Source organism: Oncorhynchus keta, chromosome 1 (genome assembly GCF_023373465.1).
Source record: "Oncorhynchus keta strain PuntledgeMale-10-30-2019 chromosome 1, Oket_V2, whole genome shotgun sequence".
Lineage (NCBI taxonomy): Eukaryota > Metazoa > Chordata > Actinopteri > Salmoniformes > Salmonidae > Oncorhynchus > Oncorhynchus keta.
Window position 1 is genome coordinate 99820723 of NC_068421.1, and position 25554 is coordinate 99846276.

The 25554-nt window shown below is 45.6% G+C and overlaps 2 protein-coding genes and 1 long non-coding RNA gene across 9 annotated transcripts in view; all 3 read left to right on the plus strand.

Moving 5' to 3' along the window:
* Positions 1–25554, plus strand: part of si:ch211-121a2.4 (transmembrane protein 205) — a 42337-nt gene that overhangs the window by 10286 nt on the left and 6497 nt on the right. For all 5 annotated transcript variants that reach the window (XM_052468871.1, XM_052468874.1, XM_052468876.1 and 2 more), the window contains exons 2-3: positions 25093–25237; positions 25328–25491. In XM_052468871.1, coding sequence (XP_052324831.1) covers positions 25093–25237; positions 25328–25491 — 309 coding nt within the window. The remainder of the gene's footprint in view (positions 1–25092; positions 25238–25327; positions 25492–25554) is intronic.
* On the plus strand, positions 9074–11610 carry LOC118375200 (uncharacterized). Of its 2 annotated transcripts, none has more exons than XR_008069482.1 (6): positions 9074–10053; positions 10273–10368; positions 10504–10576; positions 10826–10951; positions 11193–11327; positions 11463–11610. It is a non-coding gene; the product is annotated as an uncharacterized LOC118375200 (long non-coding RNA). The 2 variants fall into 2 exon arrangements; XR_008069483.1 differs by having other exon boundaries at positions 10507–10576.
* LOC127909003 (piggyBac transposable element-derived protein 4-like) lies at positions 17392–22800 on the plus strand. Of its 2 annotated transcripts, none has more exons than XM_052468866.1 (3): positions 17392–17896; positions 19712–20270; positions 20400–22800. In XM_052468866.1, exon 3 carries the CDS (start codon positions 20423–20425, stop codon positions 21284–21286), a length of 864 nt encoding a protein of 287 aa, XP_052324826.1. In that variant the 5' UTR covers positions 17392–17896; positions 19712–20270; positions 20400–20422; the 3' UTR covers positions 21287–22800. The 2 variants fall into 2 exon arrangements, with proteins under 2 accessions (XP_052324826.1, XP_052324829.1); XM_052468869.1 differs by having other exon boundaries at positions 17392–17883.

Below are 25554 nucleotides of genomic sequence, written 5' to 3' on the forward strand. Positions count from 1 at the left end.
GGCTTTTGGGACGGGCGCTGCGGCTGGAGGACTCGCATTGGCCCCTGGGGTGCCCAGATAATGTCTGGCGGAGAATTGGATCCCACAGAATAATTTCTCACTGGGGGATCCCTTACCCCGCCGCACTAAGCCTGGACAACCAAACCATTTTTTTACCGGGACTACGAACAAATTCACTGTCTAGGGATGATATACCTCTGGAAACGTTACGATCCTGGAAGGGAGTAACTCCACTGGTCACTATCACCCAAAACCACTGAATCACCTACGACTGAGATGGTGGGGATGGACACATGACAATCAACTTCTACTACTGCCGGACGTTTCATACGTAAGCCAGAGAAGGTTTGCCTGTTCCTAAACCCTCCATACACCTACCGAAACACAGGACGGAACTCCCAAGGGCGGATGCATGACAACCGTAGAGAGGGCTCGCCCCCTGGGTTTTTGTCTGCTCAAACCACTGGTAGTTTAAAGACTAACCACTTGACATGGACACATGGCAACCGACTGAGGCCCAGACCTGCATAAGGTACGCCACTCGATGGTTTTGCCTGATCCTACGTCGAGTATACCCATACAGACCAGCTGGATTTGACTAGACATGGGCTGATTCAGAGTTAGGATCCTGGAAGGGAATAACCTCTGAAATACACAACATGATTGAAAACATCCAGGACCAAAAGATTGACGATCACTGAAGTAAATACACAGACAACGTGGAGCCAAAACAGAAGGATCCGACAGAGAGTAAACTCCTAGGTTGCACTATGCTTTCCACTTCCGTTGACATAGCGGACCTAGACATCATGACCATACCACTCGACATGGACACATGGCAACCAACCGAGGACCGTACCTGCATAAGGTACGCAACTCAAGGGTTTTGCCTGATCCTACGTCGAGTTGACAGACCTACCTAAACCTAACCTTAACCATTCTAAAAAAACTATACCTTACCCTAACCCTAACCCTAACATTAACCACTCCAAAACCCATACGTAACCCTAACCCTAACCTTAACCATTCTAAAAAACTATACCTTACCCTAAACTTAACCTTAACCATTCTAAAACACTATACCTAACCCTAACCCTACAGACAGACAGTCTTTTAACCCAACCAACGGGTTAATCTACAAGTGGGCAACAATGGGGCCTACTACTTTGGCCGGCCGCGCCCGGACCCCTCCGGCCCGCGCGTATATGATGTGGAGTGCACACCCCTCCCTTCCCCCCCCTTCGGCTTCCACGTGTCAGAGATGGAAGTGGATCAACCGACTCAAAACTAGAAACTAACCCTAACCCCTAACCCTAACCCTATATGCACCTGGTAACCTAAAAATAAAAATATGGTCCTAAATGCACTTACCGGTCATTCTGATATTAATGCCCACTATGGGAGTATCATACTATGGCCCTCTATCCATGGGGGCCCATCCCGAGTGATTTATGGACACTTTAAAATATTTTTGTGGATGCGGATTAGGATTTACCTCTGTGCAACTGGTGATTGAAAATAGGCACCTGGTAACCTAAAAATAAAAACATGGTCCTAAATGCATTTACCAGGCATTATAATATTAAATCCCACTTTGGAGACGCAATACTGGGGAAAATTCACTAGAGGTAGCCAAAGGATTCTATTTTAGAATCCTCCATAGATTGTACCTTTGGCAACATCTAGTGAATTTTACCCAGTAGTGGGGCTTCATTGTGGGGAGTAATATTAGTAGGATTATATGGATGATTCTAAATTATTTGTGAAAATGTACTAAGTCCAAACTTTTCTAAAATAAAACTATGTTTCATGTGCAACTGGTGATTGAAAATAGGCACCTGGTAACCCAAAATGAAACACATTTTTAATCATTTTAATGCATAATGACACAAATACAAGGGTGAATTTCAAACAAATATGCTTTATTTAATCAGTTAATCATGGATTGATTTGTCCCTCAATCAGTGTCCGGGCCCGGCTGGCATTTTGGGGCAAATTATGGTACCGGTAGTGCCGTGCCTGCGTTTCCAGAGAGTGACACATATGGTCAGCAACAGTTCCCGGTCTGTAACCGACCCTTAGTTAAAGTTCAACGTGGCAACACTGCGTCGAATTGTACCGAAGGTCACTTTACTTCCAATGCCAAACTCTGCAAAGATTTGCCCCACATACTCACACAGATTACCGTAGGGTTGACCGCAGGATGTGAAAAAGAAGAGTGCTGTGTCTGAGGTCATTCCACTCAGATGAGGCCTGATTTCCCTGTCCCTGTCCATCTTCGCCAAGCAGAGTAACATCTTTCGAATTTCAACGACCTTAGCTTGCATACCATTTGGCCGGAACTGAATAAGATAATTCAGGAAACCTCTAACTTCGGCTCGGTACATTTTTAACGTGGATGGTGCTAAACCACGGTCGTCACATTGACCATACCACTCAGACACACGTCTGTAGTTATCCAGAAAACACAGTCCTTCATCGGCCTTGCCCTCCGACATAATGCGGAGGAATTCCTGTACTCGGGACATACTGGTGCGACTATTGTCAATTCGTTTAACTGAAGGGTGTATACCCACAATATAGTGTTCATATTGAGTCTAGCCCCCGAATAGCAGCACTGCAGAAACTATTACACTCAACGGAACGACTTGATTAGTGGAGTGTCAACAACGCAGCCACTGCCAGCTAGCCTACTTCAGCAGTACTGTATCATTTTAATCATTTTAGTCAATAAGATTCTTGCTACGTAAGCTTAACTTTCTAACATTCGAGACGTGTAGTCCACTTGTCATTCCAATCTCCTTTGCATTAGCGTAGCCTCTTCTGTAGCCTGTCAACTATGTGCCTGTCTATCCCTGTTCTCTCCTCTCTGCACAGACCATACAAACGCTCCACACCGCGTTGCCGCGGCCACCCTAATCTGGTAGTCCCAGCGCGCACGACCCACGTGGAGTTCCAGGTCTCCGGTAGCCTCTGGAACTGCCGATCTGCGGCCAACAAGGCAGAGTTCATCTCAGCCTATGCCTCCCTCCAGTCCCTCGACTTCTTGGCACTGACGGAAACATGGATCACCACAGACAACACTGCTACTCCTACTGCTCTCTCTTCGTCCGCCCACGTGTTCTCGCACACCCCGAGAGCTTCTGGTCAGCGGGGTGGTGGCACCGGGATCCTCATCTCTCCCAAGTGGTCATTCTCTCTTTCTCCCCTTACCCATCTGTCTATCGCCTCCTTTGAATTCCATGCTGTCACAGTTACCGGCCCTTTCAAGCTTAACATCCTTATCATTTATTGCCCTCCAGGTTCCCTCGGAGAGTTCATCAATGAGCTTGATACCTTGATAAGCTCCTTTCCTGAGGACGGCTCACCTCTCACAGTGCTGGGCGACTTTAACCTCCCCACGTCTACCTTTGACTCATTCCTCTCTGCCTCCTTCTTTCCACTCCTCTCCTCTTTTGACCTCACCCTCTCACCTTCCCCCCCTACTCACAAGGCAGGCAATACGCTCGACCTCATCTTTACTAGATGCTGTTCTTCCACTAACCTCATTGCAACTCCCCTCCAAGTCTCCGACCACTACCTTATATCCTTTTCCCTCTCGCTCTCATCCAACACCTCCCACACTGCCCCTACTCGGATGGTATCGCGCCGTCCCAACCTTCGCTCTCTCTCCCCCGCTACTCTCTCCTCTTCCATCCTATCATCTCTTCCCTCTGCTCAAACCTTCTCCAACCTATCTCCTGATTCTGCCTCCTCAACCCTCCTCTCCTCCCTTTCTGCATCCTTTGACTCTCTATGTCCCCAGTATCCCTTCTTTCTTTTCTCTCCAAAACTCTTGAACGTGCCGTCCTTGGCCAGCTCTCCCGCTATCTTTCTCTGAATGACCTTCTTGATCCAAATCAGTCAGGTTTCAAGACTAGTCATTCAACTGAGACTGCTCTTCTCTGTATCACGGAGGCGCTCCGCACTGCTAAAGCTAACTCTCCTCTGTTCTCATCCTTCTAGACCTATCGGCTGCCTTCGATACTGTGAACCATCAGATCCTCCTCTCCACCCTCTCCGAGTTGGGCATCTCCGGCGCGGCCCACGCTTGGATTGCGTCCTACCTGACAGGTCGCTCCTACCAGGTGGCGTCCCCCAGGGCTCTGTTCTCGGCCCTCTCCTATTCTCGCTATACACCAAGTCACTTGGCTCTGTCATAACCTCACATGGTCTCTCCTATCATTGCTATGCAGACGACACACAATTAATCTTCTCCTTTCCCCCTTCTGATGACCAGGTGGCGAATCGCATCTCTGCATGTCTGGCAGACATATCAGTGTGGATGACGGATCACCACCTCAAGCTGAACCTCGGCAAGACGGAGCTCCTCTTCCTCCCGGGGAAGGACTGCCCGTTCCATGATCTCGCCATCACGGTTGACAACTCCATTGTGTCCTCCTCCCAGAGCGCTAAGAACCTTGGCGTGATCCTGGACAACACCCTGTCGTTCTCAACTAACATCAAGGCGGTGGCCCGTTCCTGTAGGTTCATGCTCTACAACATCCGCAGAGTACGACCCTGCCTCACACAGGAAGCGGCGCAGGTCCTAATCCAGGCACTTGTCATCTCCCGTCTGGATTACTGCAACTCGCTGTTGGCTGGGCTCCCTGCCTGTGCCATTAAACCCCTACAACTCATCCAGAACGCCGCAGCCCGTCTGGTGTTCAACCTTCCCAAGTTCTCTCACGTCACCCCGCTCCTCCGCTCTCTCCACTGGCTTCCAGTTGAAGCTCGCATCCGCTACAAGACCATGGTGCTTGCCTACGGAGCTGTGAGGGGAACGGCACCTCAGTACCTCCAGGCTCTGATCAGGCCCTACACCCAAACAAGGGCACTGCGTTCATCCACCTCTGGCCTGCTCGCCTCCCTACCACTGAGGAAGTACAGTTCCCGCTCAGCCCAGTCAAAACTGTTCGCTGCTCTGGCCCCCCAATGGTGGAACAAACTCCCTCACGACGCCAGGACAGCGGAGTCAATCACCACCTTCCGGAGACACCTGAAACCCCACCTCTTTAAGGAATACCTAGGATAGGATAAGTAATCCTTCTCACCCCCCTTAAGATTTAGATGCACTATTGTAAAGTGACTTCTACTGGCTGTCATAAGGTGAATGCACCAATTTGTAAGTCGCTCTGGATAAGAGCGTCTGCTAAATGACTTAAATGTAAATGTAAATGTAATGTAAATGAGTCAAAATTGCATTACTCCAAACCTCAATTCGGGACGGCACGCCGCCGTCTTCATCACTCTCGCTCTCCGTGGAAGTCGCCACGACGCAGCCTTGCTCCCTGGGTTCCGAGCACAGTTCACTACCGACCTGACTGGTTGGCTGCACCGCCGCCGACGCACCTGCCGTCTGATCACCCTCGTCCACCAGCTGCTGCTCCACGGACAACTCACTTTCAAAACACTGCAAAATCACAGGGTCCTCCGGCCGCGGTTCAAGCACTGATTCGGGCTGCTGTCTCTCAGTCGAAAACCGGCTAAATTGCATAGCATTCGTCCATTCCATAGTACCGAACTTAAGTGCATGTACAGACTTGAAATGTCGGTCTAGCCGCACGATATTCTGTTTACAACGAAGCCCACAGTCGCGTCTTGGTGCTCGCGTCTTGGCTGCTCATAGCTTCTCTCTCCTGCCTTCCTCCGTGTCTCTTTGTTTGCTCCACCAAACACCTAACCCTAACCCTCTGGGTTGGTGAGTACTCCCAAAACCACTGTGTGTACACATGAAGATTTTACATTTACATTACATTTACATTTAAGTCATTTAGCAGACGCTCTTATCCAGAGCGACTTACAAATTGGTGCAAACACCTGTGACACCCAGTGGAACAGCCACTTGCATCTAAATCTTGTTGGGGGTGAGAAGGATTACTTACCCTTACTTACCCTATCCTAGGTATTCCTTGAAGAGGTGGGGTTTCAGGTGTCTCCGGAAGGTGGTGATTGACTCCGCTGTCCTGGCGTCGTGAGGGAGTTTGTTCCACCATTGGGGGCCAGAGCAGCGAACAGTTTTGACTGGGCTGAGCGGGAACTGTACTTCCTCAGTGGTAGGGAGGCGAGCAGGCCAGAGGTGGATGAACGCAGTGCCCTTGTTTGGGTGTAGGGCCTGATCAGAGCCTGGAGGTACTGAGGTGCCGTTCCCCTCACAGCTCCGTAGGCGAGCACCATGGTCTTGTAGCGGATGCGAGCTTCAACTGGAAGCCAGTGGAGAGAGCGGAGGAGCGGGGTGACGTGAGAGAACTTGGGAAGGTTGAACACCAGACGGGCTGCGGCGTTCTGGATGAGTTGTAGGGGTTTAATGGCACAGGCAGGGAGCGCAGCCAACAGCGAGTTGCAGTAATCAAGACGGGAGATGACAAGTGCCTGGATTAGGACCTGCGCCGCTTCCTGTGTGAGGCAGGGTCGTACTCTGCGGATGTTGTAGAGCATGAACCTACAGGAACGGGACACCGCCTTGATGTTAGTTGAGAACGTCAGGGTGTTGTCCAGGATCACGCCAAGGTTCTTAGCGCTCTGGGAGGAGGACACAATGGAGTTGTCAACCGTGATGGCGAGATCATGGAACGGGCAGTCCTCCCCGGGAGGAAGAGGAGCTCCGTCTTGCTGAGGTTCAGCTTGAGGTGGTGATCCGTCATCCACACTGATATGTCTGCCAGACATGCAGAGATGCGATTCGCCACCTGGTCATCAGAAGGGGGAAAGGAGAAGATTAATTGTGTGTCGTCTGCATAGCAATGATAGGAGAGACCATGTGAGGTTATGACAGAGCCAAGAGACTTGGTGTATAGCGAGAATAAGAGAGGGCCTAGAACAGAGCCCTGGGGGACACCAGTGGTGAGAGCGCGTGGTGAGGAGACAGATTCTCGCCACGCCACCTGGTAGGAGCGACCTGTCAGGTAGGACGCAATCCAAGCGTGGGCCGCGCCGGAGATGCCCAACTCGGAGAGGGTGGAGAGGAGGATCTGATGGTTCACAGTATCGAAGGCAGCCGATAGGTCTAGAAGGATGAGAGCAGAGGAGAGAGAGTTAGCTTTAGCAGTGCGGAGCGCCTCCGTGATACAGAGAAGAGCAGTCTCAGTTGAATGACTAGTCTTGAAACCTGACTGATTTGGATCAAGAAGGTCATTCTGAGAGAGATAGCGGTAGAGCTGGCCAAGGACGGCACGCTCAAGAGTTTTGGAGAGAAAAGAGAGAAGGGATACTGGTCTGTAGTTGTTGACATCGGAGGGATCGAGTGTAGGTTTTTTCAGAAGGGGTGCAACTCTCGCTCTCTTGAAGACGAGAGGGACGTAGCCAGCGGTCAGGGATGAGTTGATGAGCGAGGTGAGGTAAGGGAGAAGGTCTCCGGAAATGGTCTGGAGAAGAGAGGAGGGGATAGGGTCAAGCGGGCAGGTTGTTGGGCGGCCGGCCGTCACAAGACGCGAGATTTCATCTGGAGAGAGAGGGGAGAAAGAGGTCAGAGCATAGGGTAGGGCAGTGTGAGCAGAACCAGCGGTGTCGTTTGACTTAGCAAACGAGGATCGGATGTCATCGACCTTCTTTTCAAAATGGTTGACGAAGTCATCTGCAGAGAGGGAGGAGAAGGTGGCAAAGAGCTTCCTAGGGTTAGAGGCAGATGCTTGGAATTTAGAATGGTAGAAAGTGGCTTTAGCAGCAGAGACAGAGGAGGAAAATGTAGAGAGGAGGGAGTGAAAGGATGCCAGGTCCGCAGGGAGGCGAGTTTTCCTCCATTTCCGCTCGGCTGCCCGGAGCCCTGTTCTGTGAGCTCGCAATGAGTCGTCGAGCCACGGAGCGGGAGGGGAGGACCGAGCCGGCCTGGAGGATAGGGGACATAGAGAGTCAAAGGATGCAGTAAGGGAGGAGAGGAGGGTTGAGGAGGCAGAATCAGGAGATAGGTTGGAGAAAGTTTGAGCAGAGGGAAGAGATGATAGGATGGAAGAGGAGAGAGTAGCGGGGGGAGAGAGAGCGAAGGTTGGGACGGCGCGATACCATCCGAGTAGGGGCAGTGTGGGAAGTGTTGGATGAGAGCGAGAGGGAAAAGGATACAAGGTAGTGGTCGGAGACTTGGAGGGGAGTTGCAATGAGGTTTGTGGAAGAACAGCATCTAGTAAAGATGAGGTCAAGCGTATTGCCTGCCTTGTGAGTAGGGGGAAGGTGAGAGGGTGAGGTAAAAAGAGGAGAGGAGTGGAAAGAAGGAGGCAGAGAGGAATGAGTCAAAGGTAGACGTGGGGAGGTTAAAGTCGCCCAGAACTGTGAGAGGTGAGCCGTCCTCAGGAAAGGAGCTTATCAAGGCATCAAGCTCATTGATGAACTCTCCGAGGGAACCTGGAGGGCGATAAATGATAAGGATGTTAAGCTTGAAAGGGCTGGTAACTGTGACAGCATGGAATTCAAAGGAGGCAATAGACAGATGGGTAAGGGGAGAAAGAGAGAAAGACCACTTGGGAGAGATGAGGATCCCGGTGCCACCACCCCGCTGACCAGAAGCTCTCGGGTGTGCGAGAACACGTGGGCGGACGAGGAGAGAGCAGTAGGAGTAGCAGTGTTATCTGTGGTGATCCATGTTTCCGTCAGTGCCAAGAAGTCAAGGGACTGGAGGGAGGCATAGGCTGAGATGAACTCTGCCTTGTTGGCCGCAGATCGGCAGTTCCAGAGGCTACCGGAGACCTGGAACTCCACGTGGGTCGTACGCGCTGGGACCACCAGATTAGGGTGGTCGCGGCCACGCGGTGTGGAGCGTTTGTATGGTCTGTGCAGAGAGGAGAGAACAGGGATAGACAGACACATAGTTGACAGGCTACAGAAAAGGCTACGCTAATGCAAGGAAATTGAATGACAAGTGGACTACACGTCTCGAATGTTCAGAAAGTTAAGCTTACGTAGCAAGAATCTTATTGACTAAAATGATTAAAATGATACAGTACTGCTAAAGTAGGCTAGCTGGCAGTAGCTGCGTTGTTGGCACTACACTAATCAAGTCGTTCCGCTGAGTGTAATAATTTCTACAGTGCTGCTATTCGGGGCTAGCTGGCTAGCTAGCAGTGTTGTTTAAAGTTAAAGTTTGGAGTGGATTGAAGCTGAACCACTATCAGAATTGAACCATAAAGGAGTGATCACTTGTGAATGGAGTGTTTTTCTCCCACTTGAGAGGGGAGAGTTTTTTTCCCTCTCACCTTAGTGTGGAGTGCTTTCCTAGAGAGATTGTTTTTATGGAGTAACAACCGAACCTATAGTGGAGATTTCGTACGGACTGCTCTCTGGTATACATTCCCCTTCCTCCCTCCCCTAATTTTTTTTAGGGGTTGAGGCCTGTATGAGGCTTAATTGCCATTTCTGGAGCAACCACCAGATGGCAACAGACAAGGACTTGTTGTAGGAGAAAATTAGTTCAAATCAAATTTCAAATTTTTCCCCCGCTCCTCTCCTTACCAGAAAGGTGTTTATGTCGGCGTGATGCGTGGAGAAACCCGTTGGCTGCACCGCTTCGGATAGCGTCTCTCCAGTGAGCCATGTTTCCGTGAAGCACAGAACGTTAGTCTCTGATGTCCCTCTGGAATGCTACCCTTGCTCGGATTTCATCAACCTTGTTGTCAAGAGACTGGACATTGGCAAGAAGAATGCTAGGGAGTGGTGCACGGTGTGCCCGTCTCCGGAGTCTGACCAGAAGACCGCCTCATTTCCCTCTTTTTCGGAGTTGTTTTTTTGGGTCGCTGCATGTGATCCATTCCGTTGTCCTGTTCTGTTCCTGTCCAGAACACAAGATCCGCGTTGCGAAAAACATATTCTTGGTCGTACTGATGGTGAGTTGACGCTGATCTTATATTCAGTAGTTCTTCTCGACTGTATGTAATGAAACCTAAGATGACCTGGGGTACTAATGTAAGAAATAACACGTAAAAAAACAAAAAACTGCATAGTTTCCTAGGAACGCGAAGCGAGGCGGCCATCTCTGTCGGCGCCGGAAGATCTACGGATAGTTCCCTGGACTTGGTATAGTTTCTTCTTGTGAGTTGACCTCCATTATCTCCTGTTATATTGGGTTTTGTTTCATTGGAGTTTTTTTTTTCTAAAATAGGGCCAATATTTGTTTTGTGTTTTTGGTTTATAATATCATTTTCTTAATTGTTTTTGTCCTCTGTGTGGGTATATATATTTCTTTAGTTGATTGGGTCTAATTATATATTGTGGGGGGGATTTTAACGTTTATATGATCCCTTCTTTTAGTTGGGTTTCCCAGCAAGGGTTCTGGCTATTGGGTCTTTACCATGGCAGTGCCAGTACACAACCGTTTCCAGGCTCTAGTTAACCTACATGATCAGGGTGAGTCTACTGGAGAAACTGGGAGTATTCCTCCTCTGCATGATATAACCCTCACGAAGGGATATTTTAAGGCTTTACAAGCAATTCATCACTCAGAAATCTTAGATTACTCTGCGGTTAATCATTCTTTTCCAGCAGGTATGGTAAGACAGGTGAATAAATTGGCGGCCTTTATTAAACCCTCCTCGCCCAACAGACTCTGGCAAAGGTAAAACTTAACACCAGCAGGTGGATGGAGAATAATATGCATATTCTGAGGGAGCATTATGACGGGGTAATTGCCTTATGCATTCAGAATACCTCAACCTATAACCAGGAAGCTTTAGAGAAGGTGGTGATGTGGGCAAAGGCCAGATACAAACATACATTTACATCTTCTTCAGTAACTACCTTAAAAGACATGCTGCAAAAACCCATTGACCCACTTGCCTCTACTAAACTGATAACCTCTCATCAGGCTAATTCCAGTTATGTGGCTGCAGTGACTAGCAAGTCACCGACTGGCAGGGCCTTAATGGGAGCCAAGGCCCATAGGGACTCTGGAATATGCAGGAATACTCCAGGGGGATCGAGTGACAACTCGGTAAGGGGTAATATGGTTAAGGAACAGTCTTCCAGTATTCCTGTAGACAACCCGATTAACCATAGCCTGACTACCAACAGCAATACCACAGGGTTTGTTGGGGGTATACAGGGAAGGGAGGTACAGGTGGAGGTTCATGTGGGGCCTACTTCTCCCCGTAGAGTGGTTCCCTCTATGAGCTCACCTACTAACCAACTATCTCCCCTCTTATGGGAAACCTGTGTCACCCCTCGGAAATTAGGCCCTGCAAAGAGTGGAGGGACTAGCTTCAGACTTACCCCAACAATCAAGAAGAGCAAGGAGATATCTAATCCCCAAACTCAACGACCAAGAGAGAATCTGGCCCCACCTAAAGTCCCAGCCTTGATAATCCCAGGTAGAGAGCACTCAAATGTACTCTTAACATCGGGGGGATTGGAGATGACGGGGAATAACAGGGATAGCCTAATACTACCATTGAATAATGTGGCTGTTTTGATGGATGACATGGTTTTATCCAATTCTACTACAGGTTCACAACAAGGTAACCAGCAGGGTATGGTAGCAATGGAAAACGGAAAAGAAACGGAACCTGGGACAGAACTAATACTGGAACCTGTAAAAAGGGATACACTTCTTTATCCCACATGTCATTCTAGAACTGAAAGGAAAATAAATTATTGGAGTATTGAGATTACAAAACCTGTGGTTTTTATTGGGGATTCCAACCTTGCGTGCATTCAAATCAAATCACATTTTATTTGTCACATACACATGGTTAGCAGATGTTAATGCGAGTGTAGCGAAATGCTTGTGCTTCTAGTTCCGACAATGCAGTAATAACCAACAGGTAATCTTACTAACAATTCCAAACTACTATCTTATACACAGTGTAAGGGGATAAAGAATATGTACATAAGGATATATGAATGAGTGATGGTACAGAGCAGCATAGGCAAGATACAGTAGATGGTATCGAGTACAGTATATACATATGAGATGAGTATGTAAACAAAGTGGCATAGTTAAAGTGGCTAGTGATACATGTATTACATAAGGATGCAGTCGATGATATAGAGTACAGTATATAGTTTAGTTCATTTTATTTTTACAGGGACAGTGCACATTAATCAACGTTTCAGTGAAAGTGCCGGTTTTAGCCAGCCGGCTAATTTTCAACCGCAGTCCCTGGGCAGGTTATTAAAAACAATTACAATATAGACAATAGCACCATAGACATAGCAACATAGGACAAGCAAGACATAGCATACAGACAGAGCAACATAGAACAAAAAGCAGCAAGACAAAATTCATAAAAGCAACAAAGTGTTTCCATACCTCACTTACTTAAATGTAAGCTACAGACAACATGGAAAGCGGCAACACACAGCTAGGGACCATGTTCACAAATCTGATTGACCTTTAGCCATGTCTTCAAGCATTTTGTGAAAGTGTGATATGTGGTGCAGTTATGTGTGTCTGATGGCAGTGTATTCCAGACATGGGAAGCTCTCACAGAGAATGCAGATTTACTAAAGGTGCTTTTCCTTAGGGGAACTATACAGTCACCTCTCATGGCAGACCTTGTGGATCTGCTGCCATATGTCTGGGTTTTCTGTTTAACAAAAATATTGAGTGGAGGGGGAGCCAGGCCATTAAGGATCTTGAATACAAGACATGCGTCGGTGTATTGCACAAGATTTTCCCAACTCAAGAGCTCATGTTTTCTAAGGATGTGACAATGATGATGGCTATTGGGCTTCCTATCAAGCACTTTGAGAGCCTGTTTGTAGACAGACTGAATAGGTTTTAATGTTGTACAGCAAGCTTGGGCCCAACTAGTCAAGCAGTATGTTAAGTGGGGGAGTATCATAGATTTGAAGTACAGTTTTGCTACCTCTGTAGTCAAACAATTTCGTATAAATCGGAAATTAGCTAGATTGAATTTAGTTATTTGAATTACCTTTTTCACATGCTTTTTAAAAGAGAGGATGGAATCAAGTATGATGCCAAGGTACTTAAAATCGGATACCACCTGCATATGAGATGAATAATGTAGGGTAAGCAACATTATATTAGGTAGCATTGTTTAAAGTGGCTAGTGATATATTTGCATCATTTCCCATCAATTCCCATTATTAAAGTGGCTGGAGTTGTGTCACTGTGTTGGCAGCAGCCACTCAATGTTAGTGGTGGCTGTTTAACAGTCTGATGGCCTTGAGATAGAAGCTGTTTTTCAGTCTCTCGGTCCCAGCTTTGATGCACCTGTACTGACCTCGCCTTCTGGATGATAGCGGGGTGAACAGGCAGTGGCTCGGGTGGTTGATGTCCTTGATGATCTTTATGGCCTTCCTGTAACATCGGGTGGTGTAGGTGTCCTGGAGGGCAGGTAGTTTGCCCCCGGTGATGCGTTGTGCAGACCTCACTACCCTCTGGAGAGCCTTACGGTTGAGGGCGGAGCAGTTGCCGTACCAGGCGGTGATACAGCCCGCCAGGATGCTCTCGATTGTGCATCTGTAGAAGTTTGTGAGTGCTTTTGGTGACAAGCCGAATTTCTTCAGCCTCCTGTTGCTGCGCCTTCTTCACGATGCTGTCTGTGAGTGGACCAATTCAGTTTGTCTGTGATGTGTATGCCGAGGAACTTAAAACTTGCTACCCTCTCCATTACTGTTCCATCGATGTGGATAGGGGGGTGTTCCCTCTGCTGTTTCCTGAAGTCCACAATCATCTCCTTAGTTTTGTTGACATTGAGTGTGAAGTTATTTTCCTGACACCACACTCCGAGGGCCCTCACCTCCTCCCTGTAGGCAGTCTCGTCGTTGTTGGTAATCAAGCCTACCACTGTTGTGTTGTCCGCAAACTTGATGATTTAGTTGGAGGCGTGCGTGGCCACGCAGTCGTGGGTGAACAGGGAGTACAGGAGAGGGCTCAGAACGCACCCTTGTGGGGCCCCCGTGTTGAGGATCAGCGGGGAGGAGATGTTGTTGCCTACCCTCACCACCTGGGGGCGGCCCGTCAGGAAGTCCAGTACCCAGTTGCACAGGGCGGGGTCGAGACCCAGGGTCTCGAGCTTGATGACGAGCTTGGAGGGTACTATGGTGTTGAATGCCGAGCTGTAGTCGATGAACAGCATTCTCACATAGGTATTCCTCTTGTCCAGATGGGTTAGGGCAGTGTGCAGTGTGGTTGCGATTGCATCGTCTGTGGACCTATTTGGGCGGTAAGCAAATTGGAGTGGGTCTAGGGTGTCAGGTAGGGTGGAGGTGATATGGTCCTTGACTAGTCTCTCAAAGCACTTCATGATGACGGAAGTGAGTGCTACGGGGCGGTAGTCGTTTAGCACAGTTATCTTAGCTTTCTTGGGAACAGGAACAATGGTGGCCCTCTTGAAGCATGTGGGAACAGCAGACTGGTATAGGGATTGATTGAATATGTCCGTAAACACACCGGCCAGCTGGTCTGCGCATGCTCTGAGGGCGCGGCTGGGGATGCCGTCTGGGCCTGCAGCCTTGCGAGGGTTAACACGTTTAAATGTCTTACTCACCTCGGCTGCAGTGAAGGAGAGACCGCATGTTTTCGTTGCAGGCCGTGTCAGTGTCAGTGGCACTGTATTGTCCTCAAAGCGAAAAAAAAAAAATCAAAAAAGTTATTTAGTCTGCCTGGGAGCAAGACATCCTGGTCCGTGACTAGGCTGGATTTCTTCCTGTAGTCCGTGATTGACTGTAGACCCTGCCACATGCCTCTTGGGTCTGAGCCGTTGAATTGAGATTCTACTTTGTCTCTGTACTGACGCTTAGCTTGTTTGATAGCCTTGCGGAGGGAATAGCTGCACTGTTTGTATTCGGTCATGTTACCAGACACCTTGCCCTGTTAGTGTCCTAGCTTTACAGACACTAACACACAGATAGCTTTCCGGGAGCAACCTTTAGACATATTGCAGGAGTGATAGGCAAGTTGGAGAAACAGAGAACCACCTTCTGTGTGTTTTCATCAGTGGGTGCAGTCAAGCAGTTGCAACAGCTACTGAATAAAACAACTGAAGTTTTTCCTCATGCACAGGTTTATGTTCCCATCATACACTTTTCGGATGAGCTTTCATGGGAAAAGCAGAATGTTCTGAATCAATTGAATCAGTATATTCAGAAAAATTGTAGGGAACTACTGGATCTGAATAAACTTAGATTTCACACAATGCAGGATGATCCAATACATTGGAGACCAGATACAGCTGTAAACATTTTAAATTACTGGCTAGACCAGTTCAACTATTAAGAGGGGAAGAGTGTATTGATATTACTCCCCAACACTCTAATGTACTGAATCTATCGATTACTTTTAGACTTACAGAGGCAGAACAGCAACTTCTGGAGAAGGGCCTTATGTTTATTCCGACACCCGCTAAGATCGATCGTATGGAGCTCAGGAGAGACTTGCACACTTATCATAGAAAATTAAAATTACTTGATCATTTTAATTATAATACTGACAACCAAAGAGTACCATTCATTGGTCCATCACACTGGGAGCCTAAGCTACAGGGAGTGTCTAATACGATGCAGACTTTAATTCAAAGGAACTATACTTCCTTTAGTACATAGTACATGGCTCCATGTCATCTACAAGACCCTGCTAGGTAAAGTTCCCCCTTATCTTAGCTCGCTGGTCACCATAGCATCTCCCACCTGTAGCACACGCTCCAGCAGGTATATCTCTCTAGTCACCCCCAAAACCAATTATTTCTTTGGCCGCCTCTCCTTCCAGTTCTTTGCTGCCAATGACTGGAACGAACTACAAAAATCTCTGAAACTGGAAACATTTATCTCCCTCACTAGCTTTAAGCACCAACTGTCAGAGCATCTTACAGATTACTGCACCTGTACATAGCCCACCTATAATTTAGCCCAAACAACTACCTCTTTCCCAACTGTATTTAATTAATTTATTTATTTTGCTCCTTTGCACCCCATTATTTTTATTTTTACTTTGCACATTCTTCCATTGCAAAACTACCATTCCAGTGTTTTACTTGCTATATTGTATTTACTTTGCCACCATGGCCTTTTTTGCCTTTACCTCCCTTCTCACCTAATTTGCTCACATTGTATATAGACTTGTTTATACTGTATTATTGACTGTATGTTTGTTTCACTCCATGTGTAACTCTGTGTCGTTGTATCTGTCGAACAGCTTTGCTTTATCTTGGCCAGGTCGCAATTGTAAATGAGAACTTGTTCCCAACTTGCCTACCTGGTTAAATAAAGGTGAAATAAATAAATAAATAAAAATGTAGGTTCTATATGGCAGGAAAAGATAATCTTACAAAACAAGAACGGAATTCTTTAAATTCCTTAAGTAAGAATTCAAACAGTTATAAAACCAGCAGATAAAGGATCAAATATTGTTATATTGGATAAAACCCAGTATCTGATAGAGGCGAATAGGCAATTGAGTAATTCTAAACATTATAGACCACTGACTCATTCATTGCAGCAGGAGACCCAAAGAAAAATGAGGCAGATTATAGGGGAACTTTATGAGAATAAATACATTACAGACACAAATGTTTTACCTATATGGACCAGATACCCACCGCCCCCAGACAATTTTATTTGTTGCCTAAAATCCACAAACCTCCTGAGGCTTGGACCATTCCTTCAGAGGTTCCATGTGGTAGGCCGATTGTATCGGATTGTGGTTCTGAATCATATAGAATAGCGGAGTATTTAGATTATTTAATAAATCCTCTGTCACGGAAACATCAAAGCTTCATTAAAGAAACTTATGAATTTGTGACAAAATTGAAAGAAATTAGTGTGCCTCAAGAAACTGTTTTTTTCAATTGATATTGACTCCTTCATACCAACATTGACACCAATGTGGGTCTTAGAGCAATCAAAAAAAATCCATAAATATCCAGACCTGCATAGGTCAACTCCACTGCATTTATTGGTTCAATGAGACCTTTCAGCAATCCATACTCAGTTGGACCCAAACCACTGAGAAATACGTCTGCTTTCTTTCCATCTTTGATTTAATTTGCAGCCAGCCAACGCTCAAAACGCTCTAAATGGGAATCAAAATCCTCTTTTGTAGCCTCAAACTCTAGTACTCGACCAATGGTTGCCATTTTCTACATAACATTTTTTTGTTTCCCCATTCCTTGTATTCCTTCATTTTCAGAATGTTCATCCTATTCCTCACTTTCTCCACTTCAGAAGTTTCTGCAATTTCTTCAATCTCTGCACTCATTTGTAATAATTTTACGCTTGTTCTATTTCGTCGTTTAAAAAAACATGTTTTACAATATTTCTCCGCTGAGATCGCCTATTTTCAATGGGTTCAATGACAGTTCTTAATTTAAACACCAGAGGGCAGTGTCGCTATTCTGGACTCCAATATAGGCTTGCTACTATGTCTTCACTATTATTCTACAATGTAGAATATAGTAAAAAATAAAGAAAAACCCTTGAATGAGTAGGTGTGTCCAAACTCTTGACTGGTACTGTATGCTTCAGTAAGGCTGGTTTCTTAGCGTTCATAGCAATGGTTATCAACTGTGCCAGAGAGAACGTAAATCACAGAAAATATATATTGTGGTGGAAACTGCAGATAAGTATTTTGGTACACGAGATCTGACTTCAGAAGAGTTACAGGAGCAGATAGCGTCAAAGTAGTGGAATGGGGTAGAGGGTTCTTAATGAGTGTAGTTTTTTTAAATGAAATAGTGGTGTATAGGTATAGGGTTAGTTGGTGGTGCAAGTATTAATATTTATTTTCATTTTACGAACAAGAATAATTCAGATAGGTTGGCCGTGACTGGCCTCACACTTCAGTACAGTAGGTGGCAGTGCACCTTAAAGCTGTATCCGCAGACTCATCTCCAACGAAGAAGAAGAGCGCCTCTGTCTCCAGTCAGCAAGGAAAGGTGTCGTTTTCAAGACTGCAACAAACTGGTAGCTATTTGAGGTGCTGTTGAAATAACATTAATTTCCTAAATAGAGATTAATGGACGTTATCATGAAAAGCACTGATTACAAATCGTTATGCACGATTAGACAACTTTGCACAATTTAGGTGGCTAGTTAGCAAGCCTGTCTTGACTTCTCATAATTGGGTAGCTAAGCTGCCAGGTAGGCAGCAGTTCGCCAGCAGCTACAGTACCTCTTGAAACATGACAACAAGTAGCTCGTCTACGTAGTTCGTTGAAGGTGACATTGAAGCTGGCTTGTTATGTCCCACCCTGATCAAATGGCTTGCCGGCTAACGTTAGCTGCCTAACTATGTAGCATGCTGTAACCAGTTTGCGGGCTAAGTATGTCTGCAGTTAGTTAGTCATGTTATGCTGTCAGACGGATTAAAAAACCCACATGTTTAACTAGGCAAGTCAGTTAAGATCACATTATTATTTACAATGACGGCCTACAAAAAAATGCCTTTTTCCGGGGACGGGGATTAAACCTACATAAAAAAATATATATAATTAAATAAAAAAAATATAGGGCAAAACGCACATTACGACAAGAGGCATCACTAACGTTACATAGAGACCTAAAACAACATAGCATGGTTCTGGGGTCGAAATAATCAAGGGACACAACAGTGTAAAGCTGTTGGGAAATAGCCGTAAGAATCGGACTACACTTAAATTACTCTCTAGTCACAACGCGGCTTTTCCAAGATCAGGGAGACGAATTTCATTTGTAAACAACCGCTGCAGACTAACAGTGAAATTCTTAATTACGTGCCCTTCCTAACAATGCAGAGAGGAAACATCTGAAATAAAATAATGAGGAATAAATGCACAATGACTAACGATACCATGGCTATATATACACTGGGTACCAGTACCGATATGTAACTTTACATAACGTATAGAGCACCAGTCAAAAATGTGGATAGCCTACTCATTCCAGGGTTTTTATTTTATTTTAGACTTTTCTACATTGTAGAATAGTGAAGACATCAACTATGAAATAACACATGGAACCAATAGGTTGAACAAATCAAAATATATTTTAAATGTGAGATTATTCAAAGTAGCCACCCTTTGCCTTGACAGCTTTGCACACACTTGGCATTCTCTCAACCAACTTCATGGTGTAGTCAACTGGAATGAATTTCAATTAACAGATGTGCCTTGTTAAAAGTGAATTTGTGGAATTTTCCTTAATGCATTTGAGCCAATCAGTTGTGTTGTGACAAGGTAGGGGTGGGTGGTACAGAAGGTATTTGGTAAAGGACCAAGTCCATATTATGGCAAAGAGAAATTAGTTCATTCATTACTTTAACTCTTATTGTCTTAAGTATCAAAAATGACCCGCCACTATGTTTAACAGCAGAGAAAACACCCTAAATTGTATTTTTTCAACTTGAAATTAGTTGACTTTTCCTAGAGTGACCCCAACATTAGAAAAAGTTAAACATTGCCTTTGTTCATATTTCCATGAAAGCTGTACACCACCAGGGTACAAAGATTCTTAGGGTCATTTGTCCCAGTAGTTATTTACACACCAACAATGAGAAATTGAGATTGTGTGCTACTGATTGAACTTAGACGTGCATGTGCAGCATCTCCCCTCCACGACCCCACACATGACTCAAGTTCACAGACAAAATAAAAACAATTTCAGACTAACTAAATATTATTTGCTAATGGTGAATGCAGTCAGAGGCTATAAAGGTGCTGCAGATGACAGTCCCTCCAGTTCTCTCTCTGCTGAAGCCATGAGTGCAACGTTTCAGTGCCCAACAGGTCGTAGATCTGATTTTTATTTTCTTCAGATGTCCAGGAGAAACAAGAAAACAATGGTTTAGAAGAGGTATCTAAAGAAGAAGATGGGGAAGAATACAACCCAGAGCACGATGAATCATCTTCAGATGGAGAAATCCCCCAAGCTGAAAGATACATTTTTGTCAAAGAACAGCAAAATAACATGGTCCTTGTCACCATATGACAACCAGGGCAGGAAGGCAGCACAAATGTCATAAGGATGGCCCCAGGGCCCACAAGGCATGCAGTTGCCCAGGACATTACCTCAACATTCTACATGTTTCTACAAAATTGGAGACAACTCGAAAAGGATGGATGAGGTTGACCTGCGTGTCTATATAGGGCTGCTAAGGGCCTGAGGCGAGGCTACATGTAGTCTCTGGGATGCAGAGAGTGGAAGGGCGATTTTCCGTGCCATGATGCCACAGTCTTTCACACGGTCTCAAGAATGCTAAGATTTGATAACTGAGTCAAGATGTGTGAGAGACAAACTGGCAGCCATAAGAAGTGGGTGGAGTGTCTGCCATACCTCTACAACCCTGGGCCTAAAGCAACTGGTTCTATTCAGAGGTACATTTTTATTTTCATATCTGTAATGTGATTCACTGTTAATTTTATTATGTATTGCTGTAATATCATTGATTTAAGTGATTGTTTTCTGTGACAAAGTAAATACTGACAGTAATCTCTTGTCTAAAGGTCACTGTCCTGTCCGGCAGTATATGCCCAGCAAGCCAGCAAAGTATGGCATCAAGATATGGGTGGCCTGTGACACACAATGCAGCTACGCTTGGAAGATGCAAGTCTACACAGGGAAGCCGACCAGTGAAGGCCCGGAGAAGAACCAGGGGATGCAGGTTGTGCTTGGTGTGACAGATCGACTGATGGGGCACAATGTCCCGTGGGACAATGTCTTCACCTCTTATCAACTCAGCCAGCAGCTCCAGAAGAAGATCACCATGGTTGGCACAGTTAGAAAGAACAAGCCTGAGATCCCCCTGCACTCCTCAACACAAAGTGGGAGAGAGGCCTTCTCATCAAAGTTTGCCTTCACCACCACTCTAGTTTCTTACCTCACAAAGAGGAACAAGAATATGGTCCTCCTGAGCACAATGCACAAAACGGCTAAGATCAGTGATCATAAGGACAGGAAGCCAGATATCATCCTGGACTACAACCACAACAAAAGAGGTGTGGACAAGGTGATTGGAACTGACAGCTGCAGGATGACTGCCCGCTGGCCCCTGGTCATCTTCCATAACATCATTGATGTGTCCTCATACAATGCCTTCGTGATATGGAACAAGATCAACCCTACCTGGATGCCTGATAAGTGGAACAAGAGGATGTTCCTGGAGCAGCTGGGAAAGGCTCTTGTAACCCCACACATTCAAAGAAAGGAGAGCCAAAGGACTGTAAAACAAATACCATGTGCTGCACATGTGAGAAATACATCTGCAAAGTCCATGCACACACACTTGCATACTTTCCTACATGTGCTAGTAGAGTTCATTGATTTATGTTCACATTTTTGTTTTGTATCTAGTTTATTGTTTATACACCTTGTGGGTGGGGGCAATGGTTAAAACATGTGAGAAGACTAGTCTTTTGTAGTTGAATTCCTCATTGTACAGTGTATAAGTATATATCACTATGTTGCCAAAAAGGTTCAAGATGTATTGTTTCCCTTCAATATAATGCAATCAAGACTACTTTTCACATTTCTGCTTCTTTCTTAGGCAATACAAGTGCTGTCTCTTGCACACAAGTTTACACCTATGCAGTACCTTAAGCAATAATAATAATAAACCTCTACTTTAGTAAATAACTATTGATAGGTGTGTTAAGAGTGGTGTAGACTGCATTTAATCAGTCTTTCTGCATGGTGAAGAGGGAAAACCCAGATATTCAAAGTTTGAAGAATGACGGGTTGTTTCTTCATGCAAAATAGATTTGGCATTTAAAATTCAATTAAGCTACTTTATTTTAGGGGTTTAGTGAAGGCGGGCCACTTTTTTTACCCTTAAGACAAGGGGAGTATACAGAATGTTAAGACTACACAAGGGTTGTTTAAGACATGAAGGTCAGCCAATCTGGAGAATTTCAAAGGACTTTGAAAGATTCTTAAGTTGTATTTGCAAAAACCATCAAGTGCTATGATGAAACTGGCTCTCATGAGGACCGCCACAGGAAAGGAAGACAGAGTTACCTCTGCTGCAGAGGATAAGATCATTAGAGTTAACTGCACCTCAAATAAATGCTTCAGAGTTCAAGTAACAGACACATCTCAAAATCAACTGTTCAGAGGAGACTGCGTGAATCAGGTCATGGTCGAATGGCTGCAAAGAAACCACTAATAAGAGACTTGCTTGGGTCAAGAAACACGAGCAATGGACATCAGGTGGAAATCTGTCCTTTGTTCTGATGAATCCAAATGAGAGATTTTTTTGATCCAACCACTGTGTCTTTGTGAGATGCAGAGTAGGTGAACGGATGATCTCTGCATGTGTGGTTCCCACTGTGAAGCATGGAGGAGGAGGTGAACGGATGATCTCTGCATGTGTGGTTCCCACCGTGAAGCGTGGAGGTGGTGGTGTGATGGTGCTTTGCTGGTGACACTGTCAGTGATTTAATTAGAATTCAAGGCACGCTACCACAGCATTCTGTAGCGATATGCCATCCCATCGGGTTTGGTCTTAGTGGGACTATCATTTGTTTTTAAACAGGACAATGACAGAACACACCTCCAGGCTGTGTAAGGACTATAAGAAGGAGAGTGATGGAGTGCTGCATCAGATGACCTGGCCTCCACAATCACCCGACCTCAACCCAATTGAGATGGTTTAGGATGAGTTGGACCGCAGAGTGAAAGCAAAGGCTCAGCATAAGTGGGAACTGTTGGAAAAGCATTCCAGGTGAAGTTGGTTGAGAGAATGCCAAGAGTGTGCAAAACTGTCAAAGGATGTCTACCTTGAATCTGAAATACAAAATATATTTTGACTGAACACTTTTCTGTTACTGCGTTGTTTCATAGTTTATGTCTTCACTATTATTCTACAATGTAGAAAATAGTCAAAATAAAGAAAAACCCTTGAATGAGTAGGTGTGTCAACTTTTGACTGGTACTGTAGGTAGGGATAAAGTGACTATGCAACAGGATAGATGAACAGTAGCAGCAGCGTATAGTGCCTTTGGAAAAGTATTCAGACCCCTTGACTTTTCCCAAAATTTTGTTAGGTTACAGCCATATTCTAAAACTGATGAAATTGTTTATTTTTGCCCTCAATCTATATACAAGATCCCATCATGACAAAGCAAAAACAGGTTTTTAGAAATGTTTGCTAATAAAATAAATATTACATTTACATAAGTGTAAGATGGCGTCGGAGAGGATGGCTGCCGTTTCATGGGCTCTTAATTAACCAACAGTGCTATTTTGTTTGTTTTCTAAGCATTGTTTGTAACTTATTTTGTAGATAATGTTGCTGCTACCATCTCTTATGACAAAAAGATCTTATCGAAATCAGAACTGCGATTACCCATCTTGAACTGGACGAATAATTTCTCTTAAATGAGTCAGACGAGGGATTTACTCCAGACACCTGAACAGGCCCTCATCCCCGTCATTCACAGGAGATAAGAGACGGAAAAGATATCGCAGAAAGAGATCGGGGGGCCTGGAGAATCTGCAGATGATTGGCTAATCTGCCCTTGCCATCCGTACTACTGGCCAACGTACAATCTCTGGAAAATAAATTGGACATGCTAAAAGCACTTATATATCTTGTTTCACTGAGAAGTGGCCGAACAACGACGTGAATAAAATGCATCTGGCGGGTTATACACTGCATCGGCAGAATAGAACAGCAGCCTCTGGGAAGACAACGGGTGACGGTCTATGTATATTTGTAAACAACAGCTGGTGCACGATATCTAAGGAAGTCTTAAGGTTTTGCTCGTCTGAGGTAGTGTGATCAACAGCTTATCATGAGATACTCTACCTAGAGAGTTTTCATCTGTATTTTTCGTAGCTGTCTACATACCACCACAGACCGATGCTGACACTAAGACCACACTCAATGAGCTGTATACCGCCATTTGCAAACAGGAAAACGCTCATCCAGAGGCGGAGCTCCTGGTGGCCAGAGACTTCAAATCCGTTTTACCTAATTTCTATCAGCATGGTAAATGTGCAACCAGAGGGGAAAACACTCAAGACCACCTTTACTCCACACACAGAGACGCGTACAAAGCTCTCCCTCCATTTGGCAAATCTGACCATGACTTTATCCTTCTGATTCCTGCTTACAAACGAAAATTAAAGCAGGAAGCACCAGTGACTAGATCAATAAAACAAGTGATCAGATGAAGCAGATGCTAAGCTACAGGACTGCTTTGCTATCACAGACTGGAATATGTTCCGGGATTCTTCTGATGGCATTGAGTACACCACATCTCTGGCTTCATCAATAAGTGCATCGATGACATTGTCCCCACAGTGACTGTGTACATAGGTGGACACAGAGGAACTTGAAGCTCTCAACCTACTCCACTACAGCCCCGTGGATGGGGGCATGCTCGACCCTCTGTTTCCTGTAGTCCATTATCGGCTCCTTTGTCTTGCTACATTGAGTGAGAGGTTGTTGTCCTGGCAGGTCACTGACTTCCCTATAGACTGTCTCATCGTCGTCGGTGATCAGGCCTACCACCATCATGTTGTCAGTAAACTTGATGTTGGAGTCGTGCGCAGCCATGCAGGAGTGTTGAGGGTCAGCATGGCGGTGTGTTATTGCCTACTCTCACTATATGGGGGCAGCCTGTTAGGAAGTCCAGGATCCAGTTGCAGAGGGAGGTGTTCAGTTCCAGGGTCCTGAGCTTGGAGGGCACTAATGGTGTTGAACACTGGTCAATGAACAGAATTCTCTTATAAATGGATAAGATTGAAGTACTGCTAGTTTTGTCTTTTTCATCAGCATGCTAGGCTAGCTAATGCTTTAGCAGCCCATTGGATTCCATGAAAATGCGAAGCCTAGCATTGGTTGCTTTAATATTAGCTTGCCTACAATACTGACGGAAATGTTTCATTGTAATGCTCCTCGTTTTTAATCATCTTGATTTGTCAGTTGGCATAATTAGTACACTGACATCTCCCATCACTGGATTGAGGTGCGTTTTCCAAGACATTGCCACGTTCCGACTAGAGAATGTAATTAACATGTAGTCAGATTCTTATAGCTACAAGGGAAACAGAGTTAAGTTGAGTAGCTAGCTAGTTGTACATTGCTGTTATTCTGTAACCAGACTTTCACCTCTGGTCCAGTAACCTGCTACTGCTGGAGACTTAGTGGGGGGACAGGGTCAGAGAGATATAACCCTGTGTGTCTGCTTACAGGGATCCAGGCAGAGAGAAAGGTGGAAGGAGACGGCTGGACTGACAATGACCACTGAAGGGAATCCCAGCCTCTCTGCCAAACTGCTGCAACTGGTGCTGCTGTCCACCTACTGGGGCATGCAGATCTGGTTTACCTGCATATCAAGTAAGTAACTTGACCTCTGATCCCCTTATCCCTGTGAGAGGGTGTATGATGGACAGTACTCCTATATGGCTCCTGTGTGTTTTTGATCAGGCTTGGTGATGGACAGCCACCTGAACAGACACACATTTGGTTTGATCCAGAGCAGACTGGTTCCGTTCTACCTTCACCTGGGCTCTCTCTGTGCCTTCCTCAACCTGACGCTGTTCGCTGTCTACCACCCTGCAGACCTGCTAGATGACAGAGAGGCCTTCCAGGTAACCCGGACCCTTGACCCTACCACCCTGCTAGATGACAAGGAAAATTTCAATTGCATACTC

Excerpts from the sequence above, each read along its gene's own strand:
- LOC127909003 (XM_052468866.1), top strand. The coding sequence starts at position 20,423 with ATGCCCAGCAAGCCAGCAAAGTATGGCATCAAGATATGGGTGGCCTGT.